Source organism: Gadus chalcogrammus, chromosome 4, assembly GCF_026213295.1.
Source record: "Gadus chalcogrammus isolate NIFS_2021 chromosome 4, NIFS_Gcha_1.0, whole genome shotgun sequence".
In the NCBI taxonomy this organism is placed as follows: Eukaryota; Metazoa; Chordata; class Actinopteri; order Gadiformes; family Gadidae; genus Gadus; species Gadus chalcogrammus.
The window spans coordinates 29,479,206-29,499,767 of record NC_079415.1 but is presented as its reverse complement, the minus strand read 5'-3'; the positions used below and the strand labels follow the sequence as shown (position 1 = coordinate 29,499,767).

The 20,562-nt window shown below is 46.0% G+C and overlaps 2 protein-coding genes and 1 non-coding gene across 5 annotated transcripts in view; 1 reads left to right on the top strand and 2 right to left on the bottom strand.

Annotated features, from left to right (window-relative positions):
* Window positions 1–6: 6 nt before the first annotated feature.
* Window positions 7–13,620, bottom strand: si:dkey-219c10.4 (high affinity cGMP-specific 3',5'-cyclic phosphodiesterase 9A). The gene is made up of 14 exons (XM_056587517.1): window positions 13,275–13,620; window positions 12,206–12,355; window positions 11,769–11,814; window positions 11,483–11,573; window positions 10,033–10,160; window positions 9,502–9,561; window positions 8,607–8,784; window positions 8,298–8,420; window positions 7,428–7,520; window positions 4,738–4,805; window positions 4,394–4,496; window positions 3,859–3,963; window positions 3,082–3,228; window positions 7–2,823 (listed from the first exon to the last, which is right to left on the bottom strand). The coding sequence occupies exons 1-14, from the start codon at window positions 13,360–13,362 to the stop codon at window positions 2,731–2,733; spliced, it is 1,473 nt and encodes a 490-aa protein (XP_056443492.1). The 5' UTR covers window positions 13,363–13,620; the 3' UTR covers window positions 7–2,730.
* Window positions 13,621–13,706: 86 nt separating this feature from the next.
* LOC130380386 (CLIP-associating protein 1-B-like) overlaps window positions 13,707–20,562 on the top strand; it is a 51,907-nt gene continuing 45,051 nt past the window's right edge. For all 3 annotated transcript variants that reach the window (XM_056587568.1, XM_056587567.1, XM_056587571.1), the window contains exons 1-5: window positions 13,707–14,864; window positions 17,626–17,704; window positions 18,569–18,672; window positions 19,195–19,286; window positions 19,925–20,000. In XM_056587568.1, coding sequence (XP_056443543.1) covers window positions 14,670–14,864; window positions 17,626–17,704; window positions 18,569–18,672; window positions 19,195–19,286; window positions 19,925–20,000 — 546 coding nt within the window. In that variant the 5' untranslated portion in view covers window positions 13,707–14,669. The remainder of the gene's footprint in view (window positions 14,865–17,625; window positions 17,705–18,568; window positions 18,673–19,194; window positions 19,287–19,924; window positions 20,001–20,562) is intronic.
* On the bottom strand, window positions 16,877–17,006 carry LOC130381904 (U4atac minor spliceosomal RNA). The gene has a single exon (XR_008895530.1). It is a non-coding gene; the product is annotated as a U4atac minor spliceosomal RNA (small nuclear RNA).

Sequence of the window (20,562 nt, the reverse complement as noted above, 5' to 3'; positions counted from 1 at the left end):
GTATACTTGATCTTTATTTATTCCCGTAGAATGCAGTAAAAAGAACAATGAGCCAACCATTATTTATTAAAAGAATATCAACAATAAACAATTGAAGTGGTAAAATTAAAGGTTGGGTATGGAATTCGCTTTTTTGGCTATTTTTGCAAAATTACTTGAAATCCTTATCATAACCCACTTACAGCCACTGAGTTAGAAGTACTGACATGAAAATTAAACAAGTCAATCATCTGTGGAACGGGCAGGGCTCGAAAAACTCCAGCCAATGATTTCCAGAGCCACCGAGTTGCATTGGACAGTAAGTACGTCAATCAAACGGTCGTACTGCACTCCCCCTCCCCCGCGCGCGACCCCTTCGTGCAGTACTCGTGACCCAGAGCAAGCTCCTGTTTGTTGTTATGCTGCGGTAGCTACTGGAACCAAGCCCCCAGGAACACTGCATACTTCCGCAATCCAACAGTGCTCAGCGGCCAAGCCTGGTATTGCAGCTGTTTAAGCGGGCTGTGGACGGGTCCCTCAAATCATGGGACCTAGAAGTAGATATCTCCGTTCACTCCAATACAAGTGGGGAACAAGAATGTGTCTCCGCAAAAAATTTCTGGATATCAATCAAAGGCTCATAATTACCTTCATGCCATGTCCTAAAAAAAATTACGTTTTTTCTTCTCAAAACGCCACCTCAAGCGTTTTATTAGCCGTCTCGTTATCTCGCTGGGGAAGAGGGGTGTGCAGCTGAAAGGAGTCGTAGTGAAACAAATGGCATCCGAGAGGGCCTAGTTCAGTGCTCCGTTAACGTGTCCCGATTTTTGGACTGGTTCATCTACTGCTCAATAACTCTCACGGTCCTCTGCTTGCGATCATTGTGATTCATCATGTATTGATCCATTTATTCAAAAGTTTGCAGAGTTCTTCAAGGAAAGTGATCAAATCCGTGGAATAGCTTTTAAGAGACTTTATTTGTTGTAAAGTATTTTCGGTATGGTCAACTGATACTATGGAGCAAAAGGAGGTTGAAGCGTATCTTAACACGTGCTGAGCGTCTCCTAGCTGATCAATATAAACATTAACCCTGTCCAATAGCTGCCGAGGAGATTCTGGAGAGCCTCTGGCTCGTGTTTACTGTTATCGTCTGATCCGCATGGCCCGGAAGGAGTGGGAGGAGCCGGTGTGACGTATTACCCTCGGCCCCCTCACCTGTCTGTGGTGCTGCCCTCTGTGGATGGAATAGTAATTGCAGCCTTCAGTAAGGTCCTGCTCCCCTTGTGGCTATGTATAGTATTTACAGCTTATATGTTTGGTCCTGCTTCCCAGGGTCTATGTTTGGGTTGGTAAGGTTCTTAAAATACGTAACAAGATCCAAAGACAAAGAAGCGGTGCATTACGGTATTATTTTATATTGATGTTGGACCGGAGTGGGGGGATGGGCACGCATGCGTTCTATAATTCTGCTTCCGGTACGTCACAGACTTGGCCACTTGTCTTGGCCCCATAACGCGGAAGCAAATCGCTCCTGTATGTTACCCTGCGCCACTGAGCAGTTTGTATAGGAATGAATGGGCGGCCATTTTCCAGTCCGTGGTCCATCCTTTATTATGTCCATGACTGGAACTAGGAAAACCTACGCTAGCCTGGCTCGCTCTCGCGCATCTGTGTTCGCGCTCGTGCATGATTGCGCGTCCAGGTACTTGGAATGGGCGGAGTCAGAGTCAGCGTTGAAGGAGAGGGGGTAGGACCATTTGAGTTGTGTATTTTCAAAATCTGCTGGCGTTTCGCAAATCCCATACCCAACCTTTCATTAATTAATATATTGCCTGTGGCTTACAGTATAAAGACCAATATTTAAAGATACAAAGAATCAAACTCATGTTGCCCAAAAGCAATAATTTAAGACATTGAAGACTAGTGTCATTACAATTCAAGCCTTGATTGTTCAAATAATAATAATGAATCCAATGTAAATAAAAAAACGCCAGCATAATGCCGGATCTACTTTACAGCAATATTGCAGTATTTCTGTATAAAAGGGCTTGTGACTAGACACATACATTTTGAGTATCAAAACAAATCAATAGATCAATCAATTCCACAAATAAATCAATAATGATGTGCTCAGTTGATCATGGCTTACTAAGTGGGGGTCTGTTGCCCTTTGTGAGTTGAATCGGAAGCCATTCTAAATCTGGCAAGCTCTCCTCCGGTCTGACCTCGAGATGTTACCCTAGGAGGCAGCCAGCACGCCGGGCAGCTCGGCCTCCGTACAATTCTGTCGGCCAATGAGCAACCCCAGCCCCAGCCCCAGCCCAGCCCGCTGAAGCTCATCCAATCGGCTGCCAGGAAAGGTTTGACAGACGACAGCCCTCAACAAACTCATTCCAGACCTAGTGAGTGAAGGGAGCATGGTCGGGCATTGCAAGGATAGTAAATGCTAGTGTAAGACTAAAACGTACTATGATTCTAGTAGTTTTTCTCAAATGTTAGCCACTTGATAACTTGAGGACAGCTACTCAAACAGGGACTTCATCCGGAGGGGGTCAACGTGTAAGGGTGTGTGTGTGTGTGTGTGTGTGTGTGTGTGTGTGTCTTTGTTACTGTGTCTATGTTTGTGTTTGTGTGTGTGTGTGTATGTTTCTTTGTTACTGCGTCTATGTTTGTGTGCGTGTGTGTGTGTGTATCTGTGCGTGTGTATCTGTCTGTGTGGGTGAGTGTGTGTGAGGTCTGGCTCCGCCCTCATCATGGCTTGGCGCAGCCTGCTTCTGCCAGGGCTTCTTTCTCCAGGTCTGAGTAGTAGTCCAGGGCCTTCCGCACGGGCTCCAAGATATGTTGCTAGGGAACAATGTTAACAATGTTAAAGCCAACTAGTAACTGTGTATAGAGGAGGGCATACATCCACAACTATTGCCAACTAACAAACTACAAGCAGTCTTTTGTGGTTTGGAGGGGAAATGTTAACCTTGTTCGCCACTTTGCAACAGCCAATGAGGTGTTCCCATCAGAGAGAGGTAGGTGCTACTGTACAGGAATGAGAGAGAAGCAGAGTGTGTGCCGGGGTTAAGAGAAGCTTTGGAAAGGCGTGGGGTATACCTCCAGGCAGGGGAAGAGCTTGGTGAGCTCCGTGAAGAGAGGAAGAAGCACGAAGCGAATGAAGCCGGTCTGGGAGGAGGGCTTGGAGACTTTATCCCGGTCCATGAAGGGAGTCACCGGGAGACCCTTCAGCTTCTCAGAGTCGCTCTGTAAACAAACGGGGAAACACTGAAGTGGGGGGCCGCAGTCGTCCCACAGGAAGACGGGTCGGGCGAGGTCGTTGGAACAAAGTGACCGGATGGCGGCGAGAGGTGCGGGGACATGATCGCGTGGATAAGCGCGATGTGTGTGTGAATGCCGTGTGTGTGAATGCTGTGTGTGTGAATGCTGTGTGTGTGAATGCTGTGTGTGTGAATGCTGTGTGTGTGAATGCTGTGTGCGTGAAGGCTGTGTGTGTGAATGCTGTGTGTGAGAATGTTGTGTGTGTGTGAACGCTTGGTGTGTGAACGCTTGGTGTGTGAATGCTGTGTGTGAGAATGCTGTGGGTGTGTGAATGCTGTGTGTGAGAATGCTGTGGGTGTGTGAATGTTGGGTGTGTGCAAATCAAGTCGGTATTTTGATTATTCCCGCCATCAGATTTCTGATGTTCGTCGACATGGATACCCTATTGGCCCGGTCCAGTGGCCAAACCGAAAGCACATTTCGTATGACGGTCCGGAACACCAGTGGCAAGTATGCGTTGATAGTGGGTGGGGCCTATAGCTCAAACAGGGATGTTTTTTCCTCTAAAGGGTAATACGTGCTAATGAACGAGCTGGGAAGTGATGTGAAGCTCACCTGGTTGAAGAACTCCTGCAGGAGACAGTCCAGCCAGGGCTCGGCGACGGCCATGGGCCTGGCCTCGTTGGAGATGTCGCTCACCTTCACCATGATCTTCATCAGCTGAGAGACACAGTCCACAGCTCAGTAACCGGGCCGACTTTAATATCGCTAATTACCTTAATGATTTTTCTGCCTGATATTGTGATGAGATTATTATATTTTGTATAATGGTATTATAATATATAGTGATTACGTCATAGTAAACGATATATTGTGATTATAAAATATTGAATATATTTTCTTTAATAATTTGATTAAAAAAAAAAAAGAAAGCAGCATTAGTTATGTTTGCATTATTGTTCGAAATGAATTGCAACACTTTTTCGAGATCAGATAAAAGCAGCAAAATTGTCCTACATTTCGATGAATATGCAAGTCATTGCACCGTCACCCTCCAAACTACTAAGCAGTGTATAATAAAACCCACGCTGGTGTGATTGTTGCAGAAATGAAAGAGAAGAACAAGGAGTCAGAGCCACATCCTCCTCACCACTTCCTTATGACCTTCTGTCCTGAAGTCAAACACAGGCAGTGTGACTTTGAACTTGTTGAGTATCTCGTTATGTCGTGCCATGTCCGTGGCTAGAATACACCTGGAGACAGTCAGAACAACAGAATGAGACCTCTGTTTAGATTGCAATGGGTTTTGATTGTGGTTCATGGTTCTCAGGCACTTGGCTCCGTAGCAATGGGCCGGTAGTCAGACACTTACAAGGAACTCGTGAGACCCAATCAAAACACAATATCCGCAAAACAAAGTCAATGCATAATAGTAATAACACTTAGAATAAACGAGGTTGTGTAGCAATGCAAAGTCACACAGTCATTCCTTACTTGATCATTCCTGCTCGAATATGTTTGTACTGATTGCATGTAAGACTCTTCAGGATGTTGCACTCTGGCTGTAACAGAATAGCATTTTTATTTAGCATTTACACCACTGCTGTCAAAGATGGACAGACAAAGTAACACAGAGTTTGACCTCAAAACACACAAAACAGGTAGTGTGCTACTATGTCTCCAATAGCATCTTTAGATATGTCTACGTTAAAGTCAGAATTGGGGGAGTACTCAAATTTTTTGTGACTTTTGCATAGCTTTATAGTTTTGACGCTTGAATTGCCGTTTAAACTATGCATTATCGGCCAAACATAATTGTTTTATTATGAGTAAGAAGTTTAATGTTACAGGTAAAGAATACACGCTTTACATTTAATCAGCATTACAGAGTTATGTGTTCCAGGAATATGCATTTCCTATGCGTTTCTATTCAGGACGTGTTCACTTTAGGACGCTTGGTTCCAATCGGCCTATTGCGTTACTCCAGGAAGTAAACAAACTCAGTCACGTCTAGTCATATGTTCATGCGTCTAGCTGGTTCAGCGTTTCGTTGAAATCTGTTAAATCCATAACAATTGAATTGCCTCTGTCAACACCTTGTGCTTTACATAGCATCGTTGGTATGTATTCTTTGTATTTTGATTTAATTTTAAGGTCTCATCTCTCATCTTCGTCCGCTTATCCGGGGTCGGGTCGCGGGGGGAGCAGCTCAAGCAGGGGGCCCCAGACTTCCCTTTCCCGGGCCACATTGACCAACTATGACGGGGGGATCCCGAGGCGTTCCCAGGCCAGTGTTGAGATATAATCCCAATTCACCCGCACTACTCGTTTGGGATTACCAGGTCTATCCGGAAATTTCCCCCATTCCCTGATCCAACTCACCACCAGATGGTGGTCGGTTGACAGTTCCGCCCCTCTCTTAACCCGAGTGTCCAAAACATGCGGCCTCAGATCAGATGACACGATCACGAAATCGATCATCGATCTTCGGCCTAGGGTACTCTGGTACCAGGTACACTTATGAGCACCCTTATGTTCGAACATGGTGTTCGTTAAGGATAATCCATGACTAGCACAGAAGTCCAATAACAAACGACCGCTCGGGTTTAGGGGAGGCCGTTCCTCCCCACCACGCCTCTCCAGGTGTCTCCATCGTTGCCCACGTGGGCGTTGAAGTCTCCCAGCAGAACTATGGAGTCCCCTACTGGAGCCCCAAACAGGAATCCATTCAGGAGTCCAAACTGCTGTTTGGTGCATCCGCACAAACAACAGTCAGAGTTTTCCCCCCTACAACCCTTAGGCGCAGGGAGGCGACCCTCTCGTCTACCGGGGTAAACTCCAACACCGCGGCGCTCAGCCGGGGACTTATGAGTATCCCCACACCCGCCCGGCGCCTCACGCCCTAGGCAACTCCGGAGAAGAGTAGAGTCCGACCCCTATCCAGGAGTACGGTACCAGAGCTGAGACTGTGCGTGGAGGTAAGCCCCACCAGATCTAACTGATAGCGCTCCACCTCCCTCACAAGCTCCGGTTCCTTTCCCCACAGCGAGGTGACGTTCCACGTCCCCAGAGCCAGCTTCTGCCGCCCGGGTCTGGTCGGTCGAGACCCCTGACCTTCGCTGCCACCCATGTGGCTGCGCACCCGACCCCAACGGATCTTCCCACAGGTGGTGGGCCCATGGGATGAAGAGAGGGGGGGTGCCACGCAGTTTGTTCGGGCTGTGCCCGACCGGGCTCCGTGGCAAACCCGGCCACCAGGCGCTCGCCATCGAGCCCTCCGTCTGGGCCTGGCTCCAGACGGGGGCCCGGGCTTCCTCCGGGCCGGGTCACATCTCCTCTTCTTATGTTATTCATTGAGGTTTTTGAACCATTCTTAGTCTGGCCCCTCACCTGAGACCACTCTGCCATGAGAGACCCTACCAGGAGCACAAGGCTCCAGACAACACAGCCCTCAGGTTCACAGGGACACGCAAACCTCTCCACCACGATAAGGTGACGGTTCTAGGAATTTTAAGGTACTAATCACTATTTTGGCATTAGTGTAAAGTTTGTATAGTTTATCGCAAGACAGTTCACATGTGCTACGGCTATATGAATACCATGTTAGGTCACACGTGGGTCATTTGACGACGCTCGTAGTATTGAAATGACCAAAAAGAATGTTTTTCACAAGTAAATATTCTTGCTTATTAGTTTGAGATGAGATTTCAGATTTCTCTGCCTTTTTATTTGTGTGTTGCAGTTTCACCTTTTCCCATGTGCGTCCATTAAACCTGTGTAAGTGAGAAATACGTTTGCAGAGTCTTGGTGTTTTGGGAAAGAGTTTAGCTGGCCGTCAGGGTATTAGCAGACACACCGAGGACGGCACAATAATATAATAAAGGCTACTATAATATACCATAATTAACTTAATACATCCATGAAAACAAACAGTGCAGTCTCTGTGTAGAATGAGAGATCATTCTGTCCATCACACAATGCATTTACATCCGATCACGACAAAACCGACATAAAGATGAAATTCGACAAAAATAATAATAAAAAAACATGAATTCAATCATGAAAACGTAATAGTGTCCACGGTGAATTACCGAATTTGAGATAAGAAAGCAAAAATGGCGTGTAAAAGGCCGTCAACGACAGCGATCCCGTGAGTGCTCTGAGGGGATAAACATGGCGGATACCTTTGCCAGGATGGCGAAGGCCACGGCACAGTGGTGGTTCTCCAGCGGCGAGATGTCGTTGTAGCGCAGAGCCAGATCCGTCCGGGCGTTGATCTAGGACATTTAAGGTGATATCCAATGTTAATCACATCTGGAATAGATTGGTTATGCCTGCAACATGATGTGTACCATGTGATGTAGCCTTTCCAGTTTATTATACCTGATTTCATCATATACAGGTTTTTTGTGTCTACTGTGAGTAAAATGTTGGTAAGCGTACTCTCAAATATAGTGGTGTGGTGAACTGGAATAAATTACCTTTGGAAATTAAGGACAACAATCATTGTTTCAGAAAAAAGGTACAAATCCTGGCTCATGGTGAATTTAAATCCCTAGTGACACCAACATGTCTTCCTCCATATGAGTTGTTGTCTGTTGGTGTGTGTCTATGTATGCATTTTGGCACTTTAATAAAGAAAGTAAGGGTTAGGGAAGATTCTTTACATATATTTAGCCTCTCAGTCTATTTTTTATGATGTTTAATGTTTTGTTTTATGTGGAAACAACAGGGACCATGATGGAAATAAGTGCTTGCACTTTGTCATGTTTTTCTTTTATCCCTTGGATATGTCTTTATTCCAAATAAATCAAATCAAACCAAGATTTCCTTCTCAATAATCAAGGGAGCTTTTCCCTGCTCCGTAGGGGTTAGGGGTTCATCACAGTTGGCCTGTGAAACCCCTGGAGACAGTAACTGGGACAACTCTGTTCCCCAACAATCCCTCCCATGGAGACTCAACAGAGGACCATAGCAGAGGGTAGAACGGATCACCAGACTTCAGTAGCCCGGGTTTGGGGGACGGGGGTGGGACGGGGGGGGGGGGCACAGACCTGGTAGACGTTGTTGTAACCGGGGTGGTCCAGGTCGTGGCAGAGAGCCGACGTCAGCATGACGAACAGGTCGATTCTCTCCAGTTTACTCCTGAGGTCCGTCAGCCAGATCAGCCCGTACATCTGCCACCACAGGAGACCTCGTTCAGACCTGTGTGTGTGTGTGTGTGTGTGTGTGTGTGTGTGTGTGTGTGTGTGTGTGTGTGTGTGTGTGTGTGTGTGTGTGTGTGTGTGTGTGTGCGCGCATGTGTGCCAGCCTGTCTGAGAGGGACCGAGGGAACCACAAGGGGGCGTCGGCAGGTTTGATACCATTTGAGTTACGCAGAAGCAGTGCTGGAAGTTGTGGAAGGGGATGTTGTTGTAGTGGCGGTAGACTTCAAACAGGAAGTTCTGGAGAACGTCCACCTCGATGTGGAAGGCGGTGACGAAGTCCAGGTCGGTGTACATCACCTGCAGCAGCACCAGCATCTCGGCCTCCTCCCATTGCCTGAGGACACCACGGCCCAACACACCTACGGTGTTAGTTTGCTGCCCCCTACAGGTTTAAACCTGTAGGGTTTAAACACAGGTTTAAACACTCAAGTGGTCATGTCGGTAGTATTGGGCTTTTCGTCGTTGTTTAGTTATTATTTAATTGTGATGGATTTGTCATAAGTGGATATATTGCTGTGTTTGAAACAGCCACAGGGTTTCTCATTCGAGACGTCGCCAAACAAAGTTTGCACTATCCTAGGTGACGGTATATTTAGGTTGTGACAGTTCTACAACTATCTTGACTCCTCTCAAAATGGCAAAAAGAAAATCCTGTGATGCATTCTGATGTACAAGCTCAAAAGTCTGAGGATAAATGTGGTGAGCTGGTGCCTCACTCACAGGCCTCACGCTGGGGTCAATACGGCGATCTTTTGCGTGTAGTTCACCTAGGGAGTTCGCGCAAACTGCGAAATGCTGACAATAAAATGGCGGTGCTTGGACTGGGTAAAAGTGATGCAATTTTTATAAATTGCATCTAGTTAATAATATGTGCGTCTAGTATTATGATTCTTACCAATTTTTTTTACCTACAGATGTTAAGTAACTCCTATGTGGGTGCATGTGTGTGTGTGTGTGTGTGTGCGTGTGTGTGTGTGTGTGTGTGTGTGTGTGTGTGTGTGTGTGTGTGTGTGTGTGTGTGTGTGTGTGTGTGTGTGTGTGTGTGTCTTACCAGTTGTCAAAGAGGGGGGTCTTTAGGTATTCCCTCACTTTATCATTCACATGCAGGGAGCTACATCCAAATACAAGTTAATACACACATTGACACATGGCAGAGTCAACTATGCAAGGCGACAGCCAGCTCGTCAGGATAGGGTTAAGTGTCTTGCTCAGGAGCTAGGAGGAGCTGGGGATTGAACTAGCAACCTTTCGGTTACAAGACAACTGCTCTACCTCCTGAGCTAAGCCGACCATTACTTTAATAACAACAAAAAAAAAGGGAAATTTTATCACAATTACAACTACATTTTTTTGCATAACCCTGAATCACAGGTACAGTCTCAAAGGGCTTAACAGGCCACATATTTATGAGAATGATTCCAAAATGCACCCAGAATTCCTCCAGAATTCCCTCAAAACTCATTCCAAATTCATTCCAAACGATTTGAGAGTAGATTCCCAGGCATGGTTCTGGGGGGGGCCCTGCATCCCACACACCCGTCCCCCGCCGTGAGCCCCCTGCCGGCCCCGGAGACCAGGTCACCTCATGTGGCGGAACGTCCGGCGGACCTGGGCCTGCTCGTCCTGCACGGGCCGGTGCCCCTGGCTGGCCCGGCGCTGAGGCCTCTCCTGCCCCTTGAAGAGACCGATCCAGCTCCGGTGCTCCACGTTCTGCCGGCCGCGGGGGGAGGGAAGGAGGACATCGTCACTCTGTTACTGCTACTGTTACTGTTACTGTTACTGCTACTGCTACTGTTTCTGCTACTAATACTGCTTATGCTACTGCAACTGTTACTATTACTGCTACTGCTACTGCTAGTATTACTGCTACCCTACTGGTACTGCTACTGCTACTCTACTCCTACTGTTACTGCTACTGCTACTATGATTGCTACCCTAATGCTACTCCTACTGTTACTGTTACTTCTACCGTTATTGCTCCTCTACTGCTATTGTTACTGCTACTCTACTGCTACTGCTACTGCTCCTCTACTGCTATTGTTACTGCTACTGTTACTGTTACTGCTACTCTACTGCTACTGTTACTGCTACTCTACTGTTACTGCTACTGCTCCTCTACTGCTATTGTTACTGCTACTGCTACTGCTACTGTTACTGCTACTGCTACTGCTACTGTTACTGCTACTGCTACTGCTACTCTACTGCTACTGTTACTGTTACTGCTACTGCTACTCTACTGCTACTGTTACTGCTACTGCTCCTCTACTGCTATTGTTACTGCTACTGCTACTGTTACTGCTACTGCTACTGTTACTGTACGTCCACACCAGAATCGAATTGAGCTACCAAATCGCCCGGAGGTCATTCACTTTCTATGGGCAAGAGCGACCAAAGCGACCAACGCTACCAGCGGCCAAAGTTGAGCGACCAGAGCGTCCAAAAAAAAGTTGAAAACTGTTTAACTTTATGCAAATTACTATGACGCGTTTCAGCGGCAAAACACTGACAGCCAATCGGAATGTAGATGCTCTTCGCTTGCGTGGATCCCAGGGAATACCGGCAGGCACTTTTGAATTGTACGTCATGAGCGACTTGAGCGACCAAAGCGAACAGAAATATGCGCAGCAAAACTTTATGAGCGACCAAAGCGTCAGTGGTGTGGACGTACAGTTAATGTTACTGCTACTATTTCTGTTACTGCCACTGCCACTGCTACTGCGAAAGCTACTGCTACTGCCACTGCTACTACAATATATACCATATAATATAAATTGGTGGCACAAATTAATCAATGTTTTAAGATATAGTTATGTATCATAATGAACCCGTGCTCATTCAAAAAAAAAGTGTGCACTAAACGCATCTGGCATGCAAAATACAGGGTTCCCTGTGTGTGTGTGTGTGTGTGTGTGTGTGTGTGTGTGTGTGTGTGTGTGTGTGTGTGTGTGTGTGTGTGTGTGTGTGTGTGTGTGTGTGTGTGTGTGTGTGTGTGTGTGTGTGTGTGTGTGTGTGTGTGTGTGTGTGTGGCCAACCTCTAGCTTCCTCTTGAAAGACTCCACTTGGCTCTTGAGATCTGTGGTTTTCCCAGTATCTTCAAGCACCTTTGTTTCCAGGTTTTCCAGCCTGGGGATTTGAAGCTGGCATTGAGTTCTTATGAGAAATTCTTGACACAGAAATGACTTCCCTCGAGTTTGAGAGTGAGAAATTGATTCACTCCTTCACTTTGTAGACCAGTCAAGTAGTAGACAATACAAATAAGTCATTGTTTTAATTAGGAAATAAATAAAAAAGGGAGAGATTCCTTAATTCTGGACTGACCTGTTGTCCATGTTGCGCAGCTCGGTCGGCACGGCTAAAGCCCGATCTACATGAGGTACAAATCATCAATGAGTCCGATCTACTGATCATATCATATGCCTATACATCAAGAGATAACCAAACCCTACTCTATGAATCAATGACGGCCCTCTGGTCAATATAGTTATCAGTGCTAAATGTTGGCTGTTCAAAGAGAGGGTAAGAGAGAAGGGGGTGGCTGTGAGGGAGAGAGAGAGAGAAAAAGAGAGCAAGGGAGGGTGAGAGAATGGGAGAGAGAGAAAAAGAGAGCAAGGGAGGGTGAGAGAATGGGTGAGAGAATGGGAGAGAGAGAGAGAGAGAGAGAGAGAGAGAGAGAGAGAGAGAGAGAGAGAGAGAGAGAGAGAGAGAGAGAGAGAGAGAGAGAGAGAGAGAGCGAGAGCGAGTGGGAATGGCCTCACTCTGAAGATCGGACGCCACCACCTCCAGTCTGTAGCATGTGTTGACGTCATTGGCCGTCAGACTGGGGGAGATATTGACCACATTCCCCTCGGCGTCGTACATCGTCAGGATGTCGTGCGGGCCGGCTTCCACCGAGGCTCGGAGCAGGTCTGGAGCAAAGATAGCGGACATCTTTATTAAGGTCCAACCCCTAATAAAGTATAATCGGTCGCACTTTGCCTCGGAGCCTATTACCACGCGAGCTGATAACGGGGGGAAGGAGGGAACCATAATGGCTTTTAATAATGCTTTCATCCGTTTTTATTTTGGTTAGTTCAGAAAGCAAGAAAATAATGGCATGATAATAAACGATAAACAAATAAAAGATTATCCGTACGGGTTTGTACTTAAAAAATAGTATTTAAAAAGTATTTTAAAGTATTTTGAAGCATCACTCTTCTAATGTAGCCTAGGCCTCTTTCTTTATTTTATATTTAGAAAAAAAAAAAATTCACTATAAACTAGACCTTAGTGACATTTCAGGCCAAAGGGTAAAAGATCTGCTTCCAATAATTGTTCTGTCTGTTTTTTGGTTTAAAATCCTTAAACCTAAAAAGCCAAAAGCATTTGGCCATGTGCCAACAACTCCTACTAATAAGGCTTATCGATAGTCGGCCATATAGTGGCTGGCTGACCCCACTTAGAGCAGCCCTCTGAGGAGCTGTCAGTTTCACATGCTGGACCTTGGACAGCCTGGGTTAACTTGTACGAAATAAAGAAGCCAAACCTCCAGTGACTTGGGAAGCAAGAATTAAGGGACAACGCATGTCCTTCGATAGGACACGTTGTGCCGACGGAAATTAGGGATGACCTGTTTTACTCCAGAATACAATTAAATTCATGAATATGCGAAATTATTAAGTATTTAAAGTATTTATTAAGTATTGAAAATCATTAGGCTATAATACATGTATGTTGGCATGTTGCGGTTTCGACCAAATGAGAATACAAATGCATTTAAAATGGAAAATTATTGAAATAAAATCCACGATATGTAGGCTAACCTAAAAGAATGAAGTCGTCTCCTACCTTTAACATCTGTCGATGAGCAATCGGTCCGGAACTCTGCATGCTCCAATCGGCCGTTCACCATGAAATAAATCACTTTTAAGGTCATCCTGAAGACAGGAACCTTTGATTGTGTACACTTTTAAAAGTTAGTGTATAGCACACCTGCAAGTGATCGATTGACAACCCGTTCCCCGCATGTCTCTGACAGTCAAAGACCTGTAGAATGTTTATCCGGTGTTTGTCCAACTGGTGTCGCTGTTCTACCAGTGATTGTCTGCTGTTTCCCCACCAGTTGTCTCTATTTTACCAGTATTTATCTGCTGTTTATCCAGCAGGTGTCGCTGTTCTACAACAGTTTATCTAGTATTTCCCCACCAGTTGTCACTATTTGACCACTGTTTAACTGCTGTCCCCAGTAGGGGTCGCTATTTTGTAAGCAGTAAAACGAAACCTACGGCGTGTTGAATGGGACATCTCGGTTCATTATGGCAAATTCTTAGTCATGTTTTTTTTTGAATGACTTTTAGTCCTCAATATGGAAAAGTTATAAAGTCCTGAGCACAGTCGCCTTCACGGTGCCCCCCCCAAAAAGAAACAACCAACTAACGACTCCCTATTGCAGAGGCTAAAAAGTGACCCAAAGTGAGGTTAATGCTGGGTTTCAGCCACAAGCACCAGCGCCGCTGTGACTCCTACGGGACGGACCGAGCTCTGGGTTTCTGTGATCCTGAGCTGTTTATCATGCAGGCTGTGATCCCGCTTGGGAACAGTAAACCCGCCGCCGATCGCAGGTGAGACCACAACAGGCTAGGTGGAAAGCTAACGGTGTCTGCCGACGGGAAACTAAACCCAGATAGCCCCTTATCGCTCAACGTGGATTGTGTTTTTTCTTTTTCTTTTTTTTTAATAGCATGCCGTGCTAGCTAACGGTAGCACCGGGTGTTGCACTGCTAGTCGGCTAGCCTGCCGCCTTGTGTGTCACCACACAGGGACGCCTCTCGTGTGTTTATAACAGTAAACCAGACACACGGAATCCGACATCAGCCGTTCATAAGGTAGCGAGTGACGTCACAAAGCCCAGGACACATCTCGTGGGGGACTTTGGCTTGATATGCAAATACTTAGACAGGCAGACTTCAAAGGTCGCCGCTATCTATCCATCCATTGCAAGTTTATCGTAAACTTTGCCTGATTATTGATATCTACGAGTGGACCATCCTCTGGGCGGTTGACCCATGCCATGCGACGCTGGATGATGTCCTCCAGGACCAGCGAGCAGCACGCTAGGCGGCCCGCATCGTCACCCAGTCTAGGGGTGTCTGAAGTGTAAGCCTGGGGGCCCCGTGGAAGTGTTCGCCTGTGAAGGGTTTCTTGACTTTTTAGCCGACCGCTTGGATTGCAAGACCAACAACAATGGAGGTAACGATGGATTACTGCGTGGAGCTAGTGCTGCAGAAGGACCTGGGGAAGCGGCTGCAGACGGGCCCGGAGCTCACGGAGCTGCTGTTAGACCCGGAGAGGCTCCCGACCCTGGAGCAGGACCCGGCTCTGCTGGACCGGATGGTGGACGGCGTCGCCAGCTCCTGGGTCAATAACAGTCATTTCAAGGTGGGGTGATGAGATGACTTGGTACCGTAAGTGACCTGGAACTCTACTGCGGGGCGAGTACTTTGGAGCAGGAGGCTGTTGGTTCAAAGCCCTGATTGTCTAAAATCGTGAACATCTGTACTAGGAGGATGAATATAAGCACGTGTATTTTCTGGGTGTGGTTAATTGCAGACACACTATTAATATAAATTATGTCTGAGTGTTATGTTTATAAACCTGGTCGTGTGGTCATTAAACTAGGCTGATTGTTCTAGCTTGTCTAATGTAAACAAACAACAAACAATAACCACATGCAAGTGTATTATCCCTGGTTTGCCAGCCTGCTTAAACCTGCTGAGCAACCTTCTAGAGTCAACATCAGGGAAGGGTTCCAACTCAGATTTGATTTCCTTTTAAATATAATTATTTTAATTGTGACTTCCTTTCGATTTTTGACGTTACCTGAAAACAGTGGGCAGGTAGGTTACGGTGCCTTTCTTAAGTGTGGCTAGCCTCCATCTATCACAGTAAGCTTGTGCCACAGGTGACTGGACTCACACATCCACCACTTGGCAGGACTTCAGGTGTTTCGGACAAAGTGTCCTGTGGGACTGTTTGAAGCTGAAAGGGCTTTCTATAATTGAGTGGCAGAGTGGTTTAAGTCGTGAGTCTGATGCTATATTGTGTAATGGATGCTCTACTAGCATGCATTAGCCTTGTGTGTGTGTGTGTGTGTGTGTGTGTGTGTGTGTGTGTGTGTGTGTGTGTGTGTGTGTGTGAACACTGGAACCGCCTGAGTGAATCTCCCTCCCCCATGATGCACCTCTTCAAACTGAACAGTGGGTCCATCAGGCCTTGTGGTCCTGCTAATTAAAGCTGTTGTACTCATTACTGCGTAGTAAGCGATAAGGTGTTGGAGACACTGGTAGCCAGTGGTGGAATTAAAACCAAGCTACCAGGTTCCTAATACAATGTGTTTCGCACGCACGCACGTACACACACGTACACACACACACACACACACACACACGTACACGTACACACACACACGTACGTCAACGCAGCCAATCAGAGCCCTTCCTGCTCCGCCACAGCCATCGGGACCCGCAATGAGGGCGCGGGCCCCCTGTGGCGGGGCGGAGCTAGTGCCTGTGGCCTGTGTTGAGTTTCATCTGTCCCTCCCCTCCCTCTTCCTCCCAGCCCTATCTGCCACAGATAGAACGCTCCCTTCACTCGCCTCACCGCCGGTCTGTCAGCAGACTGGCCTGAGGGAGGAGGAGGGAGGCAGGCATAGCAAGAGCTGCAGAAAAAAGGCTTAGGGGGGTAAGGCCAAGCCTGTACGCTTATAAAGGCTTGGATATGGTTTCATGGAGAGCGCGGTTCATGTGGGTCATGTATAGTGGATTAGCATGGGGCCAAGCCCATGTCTTCCCTGTGAGCTGTATGCTCCGAGAATTGCAGGGAGGGAGGGGGGGGGGGGAGGACAAACAGAACCAGGCCACATGATTTGCGGGTAACGGCACCACTGACGTTGCGCTGGCTCCGGGACAGACCTTGACATGTCCGGCCGGCGTGGAGACAGATGGTGAAGGCAGGAATGGGGCCAGGAAATCAATGACATGAAGTGTTTGGGTGCAGCAACCCTACATTTACCGAGCGGTCCTTTGGGACGGCCACGCCTAGTGGGTTATAGTTGAGGTGTACCACTCAAGATCCCTCCTTTTTCTTCCTTCCGGGATGAGGACTGGTGTATTCCTTGTTCTTTGGCGTGTCATAAATTATCTTATCGTTCTATAAGTATGAAACGGCCGTGATGTGATATTTGAGGATTCTATTGTCGTTTCGTTACCCTCTAGCATCACATGTAACTAGAGCGGCTCGAAACGATGTTGCCATTCATGACCCACCCACAAAGCATGTGGGCAGCTGCGCTCATGTTGTTAACCGCAGCACGGGTCGGCGGCCAGCAGATGGTGCCAGTGGGTCGTTTTTAACATTTATTTATATGGTGTATTGCTTCTTTTCAAAAGAAGTGTTCCAAAAATTGCACCATTGCCCGAACACGAGGTTCAGGTGATGCGAATGTGTCGATTATGGTGTTAGCAGAGTTACTCTCACTAGACGTTCATAGAGTATCTCAAGCCACCCCAAGACAAGGAAAGTGAAATATTAGCGGCGGAAGAGGAATACTATTTGGTGCGTCATGTAATGTGACTCATGGTGGCATTTATTGTCAACTTTGAAACAAACAATGCAAGAAAATAACGGTATTTGCGTGTTCAAATGTAATGAAGTGAAACCTGCATTTTGTTCAGTAATGACATAAAGGGAGCTGAAAGAATCTGCTGTGTGCATATTACCCAGAATCCTTTGCAGGCAGACTGCTTTGCTGTTGCTATTGATTTCAAAATAAAAGCAGGCCAAACGGTTTAGCTTTATACCAGTGTTTCCCCCAGCACTGTAGGGTTAAGGCGGCCGCCTTAACAACAATAGGGCCCCGCCTTGACTACCAATGTATAAAAAATATATATATATAATTATCATTATTATTATTATTTTTTTAATTATTATGCATCAACAAAGTACCAAACTCCCGTAGGGAAGTTTTGTACACCCCCCCCCCCCCCCCCCCCCCCCCCCGCTCCATGACCACCTAAGACATTTTTACAGTTGAACACTGTATACTGTTCAACCTGTATACTGTTCAACCATCACTTTTATTCATATACTCCTATAATTATCTCCTTCTCTTGTGTAATACGTTTTTCATTTTATGATTTAGGTGGTTTTATTTGGAATGGACATTCTATCAGCCCTGGTAACAAGACTACAGGAGAGATTTAGAAATCAGGTTGGAACAGGTATGAATATCATTTTTTATCCAACACATCATTGAAAGACAATTGACCATCTGGTACTCATGTACACTGATATTATATAACAGTTTATTATGCTATTATATATATACAATTAAATAGATTGGATTACCAAAATGTAATTTGTTTTACACACAATATTGTCTTTCTTGGATCCAATACAACATTTTTTATTGGACTTTGTCACAAAGCTTGGGTCAGTTCCAGCTCTAATTCAACAACTCATATCTACCATAATACCATGATGTACATCAGAGCAGATGATGCCTGAATAGAGGCTTTTATGAAGTATAAGCTTAATGATATTGTTTGATTTGCAATTCATTCATATTTTCTTATCAAATATCATGTATTCTTCATTGTTTAAAGATGAAGATAAACTACAAATAATGCAAATTTTCACTCTTCTTCTGCACTTCTACAAACAATTTCAAGTCGTTAAATATTTTTTAAATGGAAAAAAAATGGAAAGCTACCAGACGTCTGAGCGCTCATTTTGAGGCTACAGTAAATGTTGAAATGTGAGTAAATACCTGCAGGCTAACCTATACTTCCACTTGGGTCTGTCTGGACGTCTGTCTGTGTGTCTGTCCTGTCTTTCCTGTCTTGTCTGTCTGGCCTTCCGTTCGCTGGTGTGTCTGTGTGTCTGTGTGTCTGTGTGTCTGTCTGTCTGTCTGTCTGTCTGTCTGTGTATCTGTCCTGTCTTTCCTGTACGTCCTGTCTTGTCTGTCTGGCCTTCCGTTCGTTGGTCTGTCCGTCTGTCTTTCTGTCTGTCTGTCTGTGTCTGTTTGTCCGTCTGTCCGTCTGTCTGTCTGTCTGTCTGTCTGTCTGTCCGTCTGTCTGTCTCAGTGCTGCCCAGCCTGATGGATCGGCTGGGCGATGCCAAGGACGCGGTCCGGGACCAGGACCAGGCCCTGCTCTTGAAGATCATGGACCAAGCCGCAAATCCACAGGTAGCAGACGCACACACACACTCGCTCGCTCACTCACACTTTTCTGGTAATGCGCACACGTACACACACACAAACACACACACACACACACACACACACACACACACACACACACACACACACACACACACACACACACACACACACACACACACACACACACACACACACACACACACACACACACACACACACACACACATTGCTCCAAATTAATATGCACACTTCATTTATTATTTGATTTGATTTATTATTGAGTTCAAATAAGAAATCCAAAGAAAGAATGCCGATAATCTCTTGATCTTAGTCACACACACACACACACCACACACCACACACCACACACACACACACACACACACACACACACACACACACAAATATTGCTCCAAATGATTATGCATTATGCATTTATTTATTAGTTCAATTTATATATAATTATATATCTCAAACTTAGTGCCACACCCACACCCACACCCAGGTGGTGTAACTCCATCCCGGTGCTTGTGTTTGTGTCTTCAGTACGTGTGGGAGCGCATGCTGGGCGGATTCAAGCACAAGAACACCAGGAGCCGGGAGGGACTGTGCCAGTGCCTCATCGCCACCCTCAACGCGTGAGTCTGTCGGGTGGCCCCGCCTCCGAGGCGCTGAGCCTTCTGGGAGCTGGCAGTGCATCAGAATGCATCATGGGAGTTTTCATTTGCTGATGACGTTTGAGGGAACTGAAGAGTGGTTGTAGTAGTGTAAAATCCAAAGTAAAGGTAATGATACCTAGGCTAATCAAAATTAATTTCTATAGTGGACAGTCTGACCATGTTGTTTTGAAACGTTTTTTGGTCTCTTTTTCTAAAAGCTGAAAAAGAGACCGGTGTCCAGACAGGATATTTTGGGGGCTTCTTTTTCTTCTTCAGAATTACCTCCGTTTTGGAATTAAAGGAGCATAGGAATGTTAATGGTAGTAATGGTGTTCGGTCATTGTTTATAAATGATTCGTGAAATGTTTTGGGGAGTGTTTGAAACTGGCACAGCGTTTCTTATGCAAGGCGTAGCAGAACGAGGTTTCCATTAGCCTCAGGTCGGGACAAGAAAATAAATAAAAGAATCCCATGATGCACTCTGATGTACAAGCCCTGTAGCAGTGTATTTATACAGTGGCCAGTTTTAACAGTGTTGTTTTTAATCCTTTTTCTGACTCTTTTTCTAAGAGCGTCTGTCTACAGACAGGGTGTTTTAGCTCCTTTTTCTTCTTCAGATTTGGATCTCAGAGCCTGACGCTCAGCAAGATAGTCCCTCACATCTGTAACCTCCTTGGGGACCCCACGAGTCAGGTACGCACGCCTGGAAATTAAGTATACTGTAGATGTACTGTTGTAATGGTAAAGAATCGTTTAGTTCATTTATGTACCAGGACAGTTTATGTACCAGGACAAGGTAAGTAGACAAAACCAGTGAAGTTAAGTCTAAGCCCTGGTACCTGAACCATGAATAGTGTTAAGAGCGTCACCTGTGTTTGTCAGATGAAGAGCCTCAGTGATAAGTGTCTGTGGTGGACTGCTATGAGAACCCAACACGGAGCATCAAAGATGATCCGTTAGCACCACCTACTGGTGAAACACTGGTACTGAAGCCGAGTTTGGTGTTTACTTGTGTGAACACAGCCCCGATTGTGCGTCAGCTGACTTCAACAGCTACATTGAACCATAATGTTTTATTTTAAGTTTTCATGGTACACAAAGACACTTCACATACAATTTAAGACAAATATTTTTACCAAATACATGCCGACATAGATCTTTGGATGCAGCCGCTTGTTGTTGGGCAACATCTACACATCTATCTTTCTAAGAGGGTTTCTGGCTAATAAGGCGGGTGAGCCCACCGCGGGCTAGC

What these genes read in the sequence shown, in the direction of transcription:
- si:dkey-219c10.4 (XM_056587517.1), bottom strand. Translation starts at nt 13,362, where the DNA reads ATGACCTTAAAAGTGATTTATTTCATGGTGAACGGCCGATTGGAGCAT. An exon ending in CGGACGTTCCGCCACATGAG is followed by an intron (nt 9,562 to 10,032) that starts GTGACCTGGTCT and finishes ATTTGGATGTAG; the next exon opens with CTCCCTGCATGTGAATGATA. An exon ending in ACCCCCCTCTTTGACAACTG is followed by an intron (nt 8,785 to 9,501) that starts GTAAGACACACA and finishes TGGTGTCCTCAG; the next exon opens with GCAATGGGAGGAGGCCGAGA.